Genomic DNA, 10,622 nt, shown 5'->3' with positions numbered 1-10,622 from the left:
CTTTGAAATTTGTTCCCAAGAGATGGAGGTTAGGGACAGATACTGCGTCAGAAACGAGCAGTCCGATGTGGGAACGAGTGCGTGTGAGAGTTGGGACTGTTTGTATTTTATGCTCTAGTTCACTCCGAGCCTTTCCTTACTCTCATTTCGGACTCATCCTCGAGAAGCGTCTCACTAGGCTCTGGCACGCATTAACATGGGTGAAAATGACTTAACGACCTTTCATTGGGCTCTCCGAAGGCAAACGGGCTAACCGGTTAAGGCTCGGCTATGTCTGAACCAAGAGTGTTTCTCGGGCTAATACTGCTCTTGTACGTACGTATACACTGTATCATGCCCATGCATAGTTATAGTTGGAACTGGGAACTCGAACGATTGTGAAGGAGGAGACGGGCGAGGCTGATGGGTGGATCTCGGATTGGAAGGCCACTCACAAGAAAATCATCCATTCATTTCGAGTGCATGGGAAAATATGCCGAGGATTGACGTCAAGGAAAGGAATACAATGCAACAAGCCTGATCCTTGTTGTGAGAATGCCGCGGATACTGCGTTGAGGAAGAAGAAGAAGCTCTTAATGTGGCTTGGGGTTAGGTTCTCTGGGGAAAAAGACGTTGGATTTCGGAGAGCTTCCGAGGATTAAGTTTGGAAACTACTTCTAAGATTTGCCCTTTCAATAATATCTATAATGCGCATCTTCTCTCATGGAAGATACTGCGAGTTTCCTGAAACTGGTTAGTGCTGCTTGGTAATTAAGGAACATTGGTTGGACCTGATGAATAATATGTCCTGAGGGAAGATGTTCCAGATAAGAACGGATGACTAAGGCTTAGCCCCGAAAATTAGTAGCATGTTCTGTGCCAGGTCGGAGAAGGCTCAAGGATTTGCTGTGCTTTGAGCTTTACTCTCCTTTGCTCTTTGAGACTCTCTGAGACTCTCGGTGTCTTTATGTTTCTCTTAGCTCATTCATGCGGGCTGGCGTCCTCGGTTCCATTGTTCCATTCTTGTTTACTCGCTAGAGCCGCGGGAATGGGAAATCATGTCATTTGTCTTCCAACTTCTAAAGAACTTCTTCGAAACAGGGCCTCCTCTTGTGTCTCCTTCAGCCACCGCTAAGGGTTGAAAATTAGTCGTCAAGCTTTGAAGTTGCCCAGAGATTGATCTTATGTAAATGGAACCCGAGACTCGGATAGGGATGGGCCGATGACAGCATATAGAGGCTTTTTCCGCCCAATTAGACGGAGAGATCGGTCATGCTCAGCCAAAGATGCTTTCAATCACGAGGGACAATGTTCCATTAGTGGGACCCTCCGACGTCTCAACAGTGTGGAACGCTTATTTGTGACCCAAGGGAGCGAATCTCGTTGCCTCCCCAAAATGATGGGAGGGCTGCTTCAATGATCACGGGGTGGAAAAGACCGAGGGTGTTCATTGGCCTGAAAATGGAACACTTGAAGAAGGCGGGAATGGGATCATTTCCTCTGAGAGGAAAGAAAGTGTCCAAGCCACGATCCCTTCAGCTTGAAAGGGACGCCCTTGTGTGGGTCTCCTTTTTTGTCGTTCCATATTCTGCACGTATTTAAAGGAAACACCCAGCAACCCTTTCAGACCCTCTGTGGGACATGTTCACGTACTGCAAGGAACACCAGAGGGTTCTGCCTCATGATGTCAGAAATTGGAACATGTTTGGACCACGCTTCTTGGCAAAGCGACCATGAAGATAAAGAAGCAGCATTTCTCTGGTGTTGCAAGTAACAAAAATGGTGTCTGTTTCTGGCATTGCCAACTGCCATCCATTTTAAAGATCCATCAAAAGGGCAAAAACACACTTTCGCCGTCTCACTCACTCTCTTGGTCTCTCTTTCTTCAGACGTTTTCCACCCACAAGGATATATGTTCCACTTTCATCCTTGATCTTGGCTTGCTCATTCTACTTGGCTTGCTTTTCCACCGAGTAGATCGGATCCACTTGGCTTTAATCAAACTTAAGTAAGGATTTTGATAATCCATTCTCGCCACAGAGAATTTTCATCCAGTCCTGAGGGAAAACTTTTGGGGCGGAAAAGTTCCATGAAGCTTGCCATTCAATGGAGCGTTCCAATATTGCCACAATTGCTAAATCATTTATCTCTCTCTCTCTGATTTGTGAGAAGCATAATCCAGTGTCGCCACTAAGACTTTTTGGGCCCGGCCAATTGCATGAACCAGAACTGGGTGTTTGAAAGAAATGGGATTCTCAAATCGTCCTTCGGTTTTCGGAAAATGTTTGGATTCAAAATTACTAAATATCCCATCTATGCATCATACAAGGAAGTTGTAATCCCATTCACTCCCCTAATTTCCCCCATGCGTCTTCGATGCAAAAATGTATGCAACTCAATGCCGTTGTTCTCCGGGTGGTTCCTGGGCATTCTGCATCACGAGGGAATGGTATCGATTTTGATCACCCTGTAGTGAGTGCCCTCTTGGTGCTTCTTATGTCCAACTCTCGAGTATCTCGAGTCCGTCGGGTGTGTTCTGATTTACGACGACACTTTTTGCCTCTCTTTTGCTCCGTTGGAACGTTTCGTTTCCTGCTCGAGATCCTTTTCTCTGTTCCCTCAGTCGATGCTCTTACACTAGAAAAACATACATCGTTGTGGAGCAAATAGCGAATCTTATCGAAGGACGAAAAGCCGAGTCTTTCTTTGTATTGGATCACCCTATCGACCCCTTGAATGGGTTGGGTTCGATGTTCCATCTCTCGATCCATCGGGGCATGATCTGAATATAGAGGTTCCCATTTGGAGGTTATTGGACCACATTTTCCCAGTGCAGGAGTAGGAACGGATCTTGATATCAATATAGGGTATAGGGCTCAGAGCCTCCGTTAAGCACTTTCGAAAAGGCATTTAAGTGGGGTATAATCTGATTTCATTGGCTGATGATCCCTGTGAGTTTGCAGGCTTGATGGCGGTCGTGAGTATTAGTTGGAAATGTAATGGTATTGGATGTTTTCGAGCGTCCCAAAGGCATTTTGATCATGTATAAATGAAATGGAATTCCTCTCGTGTGGGCATGTCTGCTTTGTCAGTGGTGTGTAGAAGGATGTAGGAAGAATTGCGAGGAACTTGTTCAATTGCTCTGTTAAAACTCGATACAAACGACATTTTTCTCTCCCTATCAAGATGGAACTTTCTCCTTTATCTCGTACTCAAGTTCCATGGCAGACAAAAGTTCTTTCAATTTCCAGGCCAATTCATACCGACCCAATATGAGGGTGGTGGTTCACGTCGCAAACCCTCCAAAACCAAACCACAGAAGGCTCAAAGAGTAGATACAAAAGTTTCTGTTGGGCTGAGCCAAAGTCAAAAGCCTCGCAAGGCCACTCCACATTTTGTTCATAGTTAAATGTAAGATCAATCCCGCCTTCATTACAAACCATTTATCTGCGAAATTGAAGTTAATTGTGCAACGTAAAGAGGCATAAAAATTAAATCATTGATTTTTACCCCCAATGAAATAACCATGAAAGATAATTTGACGTGTTTCTCTCCTGAATCATTTTTCAAACATTGTCAGGTTTGATAGCTTGATTGTTAATTGATCTCGCTTCGCTCTATATTTCTCTGTGATTGGGCCATGGAGGTAGGAAACCCACTTGAAAGCCCTATTCAGACTGGGACGACGAGGAGAAGTGGAAGAAGGGATTTAAAAACTTTCTGTGGACGCATGCACTACTCTTAAGAGTGTATGAGAGGAAGAAGTAGGGTTACCCACCCGAAATTCGGAAAGAAAGGGGAGGAAATAATGGTGGATGATCGAGAGATCGAGCTCCCATCCATGTGTCACAATACGCTACAATTTGGGACACATGAAGCGAGCAATCAGTGGATCAATGATCAATCAACGAATTATCCAGAACAAAACAACTTTCCCCAAAGGTGTTTTCATTCCTCTGAGTGAGCAGAGTCTGCAGGATGTTTCAATTCCAAGCTAATTTGAATGGCTTTTCTGACAGACTCGTCAGTTCGTGGCAGAATCGCATCAGTGTCAGTCACTCCAGCCATAGAACAAATGCATCCACCGAGTGACATTCTTTATTGATGCGTCTGCTCCAAGTTCCAAACCCAGCGAAGGAAGCTCCATGATAATTCCGGCATAATCTCCTCTCAAGGGCATCAAAAGAACGCATTAATTCTGTCCTCAAAAGGAAGATTTTTGTTCCATTCAAGCCATGTGAAGCACTAGAATGATTAACTATTAAGCCACTAATACAAGGGACTCACCACTCATTTTCTCCATAAAAGTGTACGTCAATCCTTGGAGGAGACCCAAATCGGTCATGGAGCTTCTCGTTGTTTATCATCAATCCTCTCACATTTACAACGAAACACTCGTCTAAAAGGTTCAAGAATACTTTTCTCGGGACCGGAAATGTGACCCAGAGTGGCCCATTTCCTTTGTATTTACATAGTACGACCTCCGCATCACTTGTTTCATTCTCAAACCTCATTAACGTACTGTACATGGCAGATTGCTGCCAGCACATGAATAGGGTTTTCTGTATTTGGTCGCTTATCAACGACAAGCCCTCTACATAGAGTCAAGATATATCTCGGCATTTGGAGATCTTGTTGGGGAGAACAAGAAGAAAGGTTCACTTTTTCCCTCCAAGGATCTTGATGAACTCACAAAGGCACATGGTCGTCCCTAGTTAATTGGACATTTCTTTGTGGGCCTCTCTTGTTGAGAGAGAGAGCCCTGTGAATGAGGAGGCCTGTCCATGCATTATTATGTTAAAAATACACTGACATGTCGCTCCTCACGTCCCGCTTCTTTTCTATTATTCACAGAGTGCCGGATTCCCCTGTTTCGCTTGGGGAATGAAGGTCTCATTTGTGCCGCTGGTCTTCTTCAAAAGATGTCGTTCTTAAGTGAGAGGAGAAGCCGACGAGGACGAGAAGGAGGAGGAGGAGGAGAAGGAGGAGGATGTGAGATGTCTTTTGGCACCCGTGACATCATCATTTTTGCCTGCTTTTGCACAATCTTATCTTCCGGCCTCCATGAGGTCCACGGCTACTGTCCCCAATCCTGTCAGTGTGACGACATCCTAAGGACAGTGGAGTGCAAGTCCACTGCTCACCTCGAAGTCATTCCCATCACCCTGAACCCGATGATTGAGGATTTGGACCTGGAAGGCAACCAGATAAGGACAGTGGATGCCTCTTTTCAATTCTATGGCCAGCTCAAAAGAGTCAATTTCGGATTCAATCTGATCAGCGCTTTGCCAGATCGATGCTTCTCCTCACAAAAAAGGCTGGCCAGTAAGTTGTGGGACGAGAGTAGGGACACAAAGAGCTTCCTCTTTCAAAGGACGAAGAAGGCAGGTTTTTTGCAATGGTTTCAAAATTTTCTTTTTTTTTTTCAAATCTATTACAGCGCTCAATTTGGAGTCCAACCAAGTCAAGAATGTTTCAGCGAACGCCTTCTTTGGTTTAAGATCCCTGAAGGTTCTTAATTTGAGACACAACAACATCTCGACCCTTCCCAATTCAACCTTCGTCCACTTGATCCAGGTAAGTGTCATCCGGGACCAAAAGGCTTCCTTTGATGCCTTTCCTGTCCTTGTGAAGTATAGTATGTATCTGTTAACCAAAGGGAGTTCCACGGAGGATAAAATGTTTAAGAGTTTCGACTGAATGGTGCATTTTCGTGCACTTCGGACCTTGTTCCCCAGAAAAGGATGGAATGAAGGCTGGGGTTGGGAAGAAATGATGAGGAGAAAATGCATTCCCCCTCTTTTGGCAACGTTCCAAGCTCTCCGTTTTACGAATCCTCGTGTATTTTGTTTATTTGAAACTTCTGGAAGCCCTTAATTTTGCCACTGGTTCCATAATGAGTTCCAACTTGGTCTTGATGGCTCTTCAAAACCCTCTTGAATTGTTGCAATTTGGCACAAAAAGCTCCATTCCATTTAGTTAGTGTGATAGAGCAGTCAGAAATAGCGACTTAGAATGGGGGCGCCGCTGATCATTTTAGCGTAGAGACGCAAAATAAGCACGTGCAGTTCTTAAAACGGAAGGTTATAAAAAACTGGCAAAAACTGGCATCGGAAGAGATATGATACACTTCACAAAATCAAGCAAAGTAACTTACAATAATTGTAGTTGTTTAGTTGTTTCTTTTGCTTTTTGCTCCAGAGTCAGCATGCAGATTTAAAATTGGGTCTAAGAATAATTACATTGAGGTATTTATCATTATCTCACCCTTGGGAATGGCTGCAAGTTCGCTTGGTCGTTTTATAGGTCAACCATGCTGACAACCACTGCAAATTAATCCTATAATGTAGTTTATGGTGCGGGGATTTGAACCAACCAACCTCGGAATAAGGGATAAAAATAGATTGTGTTTTAACCTTTGTACTACGACTGGAAGACGTGAGTTCTGCATCAAATATATTTTTGAATACAAAAAAAGACATCGTTCAAATGATAACTAATAGACTGCACGAAAGACAATTAAACCTCGGCTAATAGTAATCAGGCTTATCAACCGACACAAGCGAATGAGATTCTCGGTAATTCATGATTTATCAAATATTTGGTCACACCATCAATCAATCTATAGGGTATTTGCGAAGAAAAATGGAATTTGCACATAGTTATTGTTAATGCAACGCACTGACATAGCTCGAATTTCATTAGCAAATGTCTTTTCACTGCAGTAGAAAAATGGATCAGCACCTCTCGCTGAGTTGGGGTGAACAATCTAACCGAAATGAGCGACAATTTAGAGCGACCACAATATTTCTCGGGATTCTGGATTAGACCCTTCATAAGCTTGTTTATGAGGATGGGATCGAGAGGAAAGTTTGACGCCATAACTCTTGTGAAACTGTCTCATTTTTCAGCTCGAGCACTTAGATCTGTCCTGGAACACCATTCAAACCATTGGGTCTAATGTCTTTGAAGGCTCGGAACACCTCCTATCTCTCAATTTGGGCCACAATCAGGTTACAACCTTGCCAAGCCAAATATGGAACTCGGTGTTCCCTCGATTGAGGAGCCTTCACTTGGGCAACAACGATTTGGCCTCTCTGAATGAGAGGGCTTTTAAGAAACAAGGTGCTCCATCCGAGCTCGAGACTCTCTTTGTGGAAAGTGCCAATTTGTCAAGCTCGGCTTTGGGAATGTTGGCGAAAAATTTGGGACGCCACTTGAAGGTTTTGGATGTTTCCAATAATTCAATTGACTTGACTATCGATTCCACCAAGACGGCTCTTTCCACTCTGACACTTCTGGAGAGTCTCAAAATAGGAGGAAACTTTCTCCCAGCCGCAGGCAGGCAAATGTGGGAAGGCTTGAATAACTTAAAACACTTGGATCTGAGCCACAGCCCGGCCTTATTCAAGATCGAATCTGAAGCCTTCGGGACCAACCAGAAATTGGAACAACTCGACTTGAGTGGATGCACCCATCTACGTTCAATTCAACCGAATGCCTTCCGTCTTTCGAGGGATAACAAGCACCTACCTCGAAATGCCTCGAGCCCTCGTCTCATCAAGGTGATCATGTGGAACATGAAATGGAAACCCATAGGTTCTGTTCCTCTTCCCGGCCTAGCTCAATCGTCCCTAGGAACCTTGGACCTTTCCCACAATTTTATACATTGTGATTGTCACCTTATCTGGCTTCACCAATTTCTTCGCACTTCCCTCCCTTCCAACGGAAGCACAGTGATGTGTTCCAGTCCCAAGAGACTGTTCCAGCTGTCCCTGTCGAAAGTGGAACATTCCTCCCAATTGAAATGTGAGGAGGAAGAGGAAGAAGTCGGGGATCCGAGCGAAGACTATCATGATTATCCTCTCGTGGAGGACAGTCAAGCCCCCAGCGGTAACGACACCCAAGACTCTCAAACCACTAACCATCAGGCCTTGTCACCTAAAGGACAACGACGACGACCTTACTCGTCGTCGTCGTCGGTGCTGCCTTCGGACTTTCAATTCCTTCTTATCAGTGTTTGTGTGATGTCTGCCACCCTGACAGCCTTGGGAGTGTTGATTTTGGTGCATTGCAGACCGGACCGGACTTCTTGTCCACCCAGGATTCATTTGTTTCGAATGGGTGTGGGGGATACCACTGGAGGTGCCAGAAGATCCGAATCTCATCAAGTGTGCCTTAACAACCAACCCACCACACCACCCTCGAGCTCCGTGCCAAGAACCATGAACTGCATCTGCTGTGATAAAGGTAATGAAAATAATGGACCTCCATTTATCACTGGCTTCCTTTCGCCTCCCATATCACACGATCGACGAGCCCACTATTTCTCAAGCCAAAATCGAATGGACACTATAATGGGCGCACGTTTTCGGTTAGAGTGTTCACAAAAGGGTATTCCTTTTCGTAAATGCTTTCCGGAAACGAACATACAAATTATGGCTGGCCTTGATTTTGGTTCCAACTCTCTTTTCATTTCAGAATCTTCCACCGGAGGCTTCCTCCCACCTGGAACCCACCGCGGGATGTCCTCCTCATCTTCATCTTCAATGTACCGAAAGACTCGCCGCACCCCATCAAGTAGTAGTAGTTCTTCCAAGCGATATACGTTCACGAGTCTCCACATTCCATTGCCTTCCACCCGAGGGATCCCACCGTTTCTCTCCAATAAATCTCGAGATTCCAGCGGGGTTTACCAAGCTTCGGGGGACTTTGAGTTCTTCGCTGGATCCACGCTTCAACGTCTCAATCCATCGTCTAGTGAATACTTTCCTCCTACGCATCATTTCGCTATGAATGACGAAGTGAATCTGTCTCATTTGGACCCACTTCCAGACTCATCGAGCTCAAGTTTCAACACAGGCAATACGAGATCCTCGCAAAGCGATTCCTTCGCCCATCAGACGTGGACAACCAACCATTATCGAAATCATTGAACTCATTCACGCTCAAGTAGATTTGTGACCACTTTTCAACCACAAAGTACAATAATCCCTTTCCATGAATACAATCAGTTAGAAACCCGTGCAAGAAACGTTAGTAGTGATAATATCATATTTATTATAAACAATAAGAGTCGTCGACCAACATGGTGGCAAACATATTTCGACGCGTTTTTAGGGTCTGGTTTAGCTTGGTCCACGAAAAACTACTGGGATCTAGCCAAAGGAGTTGATTCATATATTCATAGTTGTATCCTCCAATCAAGAGGAAACTGTCCCGATAAGGCACACTGCCAGGATACCAGTTGATGGTGGTGGGTAGTTCCGGTCCCGTGGACCATGTTCCACTATCCAAGTCAAAGACCTCAACCAAAGAACCACCGCCAAAACCCGACGTTATCTAATCGGAAAAGGAAAGGGAATATAAGTTCACATTAAAGGTTCATGTCTCTAGGTTGAGGAGCGCACCATTTCAACCATATGCCTTAAAATCATTTTTGGTCCGACTGATAAAAGTTTGAGTTTTTTTTCAATAAATTTCAAGTCAAGGCTTTGTCTGCAGCCCTAAATCGAACTATCATTTTCATCTGCAATAATTTTATTGTAAAAGGCAACCTATTATCAAAGCTCTCTTTTAAAAAACAAACCAAAAGCATTTTTCTGTCGGTTGGCAAGAATCCCGAACCTCATCATTGATTATACACACAATGAGGAACTTGATCAGCTCTCACCACAATCTGTTTTCGATCTCGTCCCACCACCTGACAAGTGTGACTGTATCGAGTATTTTGCATTGATGCCACGGGTTGCCAAGCTAATGGATACAATGTGGTATCCAAGAGGTAAGCCCTGTTACTTTTCCCCGGCGATGGAACCATTCCCCCGGTGAGAAACAAGTGCGTATTGTTGATCCACGTGAGGCAATGACTTCTCATCATGCCTGGCAAGACTGGACCGATGTCAAAAGCTTGGTCACGCAGCAGCTCTGTGGAATCTAAGAATCCCAAGTTGTCTTCACGGCGAACTATAACAGGATTTGAATATATTCAATATTTAAACAATACTTCATGTTTAACCTAATTAGATGAATTGCAGATGAGTTACATTTGCGGAGGTAGTCCTCTCCACCTGCTACAATCCAAGTTCCATTGGGACTCAGGGTTGCCGATGAGTATTGCCGAGGTATATTCATACCACCATGCACGAGGTTCCACGAACGGCTGACTAAATTGTACTTGTAACACGTGTCCAAAATGTCTCCATCCTCATTTTGACCTCCGCATACCCAAGGCTATCCGTTGATGGTTTGACCCACGGACCGTTTAAGTGGAACTGGGAAGGGACTTAGATCTTGGCATACCCGAGATTGTTCAGACAAATCGAGGACTTCTGTGTTTTGTAAGAGTCTGCCATTCCAACCACCCACAACCACCAGAACTTCACTTTTGATAACCGGGAGAATAAGCAGGGTTATTGAAGTAAAAAACGCGACGTTCTTGACCGTTTGGTCAGTTCCCATGATGATAATGACTTAATGAGACTTCAGTCCTTCAAAAGTGAAGGACAGGACGCTCGTTATCATTCTCAAAGACACATTTGATATCAGATGTTGCCATGTTGTCATAATACTTGGTTCTTAGAGAAAAGTGGAGTTTATAAATATTCAAAAAATCTTCTGATCCTTTTTTCAGTGAAAAGTGG

General features: G+C 44.3%; 2 protein-coding genes across 3 annotated transcripts in view; one reads left to right on the top strand and one right to left on the bottom strand.

Annotated features, from left to right (window-relative positions):
* Window positions 1-9,018, top strand: part of LOC131878835 (slit homolog 1 protein-like) — a 20,035-nt gene extending 11,017 nt beyond the window's left edge. Inside the window, exons 2-5 of one of the 2 annotated variants that reach the window (XM_059224967.1) lie at window positions 4,834-5,304; window positions 5,420-5,556; window positions 6,891-8,229; window positions 8,461-9,018. In XM_059224967.1, the coding sequence (XP_059080950.1) occupies window positions 4,902-5,304; window positions 5,420-5,556; window positions 6,891-8,229; window positions 8,461-8,915 (2,334 nt within the window). In that variant the 5' untranslated portion in view covers window positions 4,834-4,901 and the 3' untranslated portion in view covers window positions 8,916-9,018. Of the gene's footprint in view, window positions 1-4,739; window positions 5,305-5,419; window positions 5,557-6,890; window positions 8,230-8,460 lie in introns of those variants that run through there. The other variant, XM_059224966.1, reaches the window with a different exon arrangement.
* On the bottom strand, window positions 9,002-10,527 carry LOC131878846 (uncharacterized). The gene is made up of 3 exons (XM_059224978.1): window positions 10,026-10,527; window positions 9,653-9,945; window positions 9,002-9,321 (listed from the first exon to the last, which is right to left on the bottom strand). The coding sequence occupies exons 1-3, from the start codon at window positions 10,111-10,113 to the stop codon at window positions 9,040-9,042; spliced, it is 663 nt and encodes a 220-aa protein (XP_059080961.1). The 5' UTR covers window positions 10,114-10,527; the 3' UTR covers window positions 9,002-9,039.
* Window positions 10,528-10,622: the final 95 nt, after the last annotated feature.

The sequence above is a fragment of the Tigriopus californicus genome, chromosome 4, assembly GCF_007210705.1.
Source record: "Tigriopus californicus strain San Diego chromosome 4, Tcal_SD_v2.1, whole genome shotgun sequence".
Taxonomy (NCBI): Eukaryota; Metazoa; Arthropoda; class Copepoda; order Harpacticoida; family Harpacticidae; genus Tigriopus; species Tigriopus californicus.
Note: the sequence above shows the minus strand (reverse complement) of the source record. Positions and strands in the feature narration are given on the sequence as shown.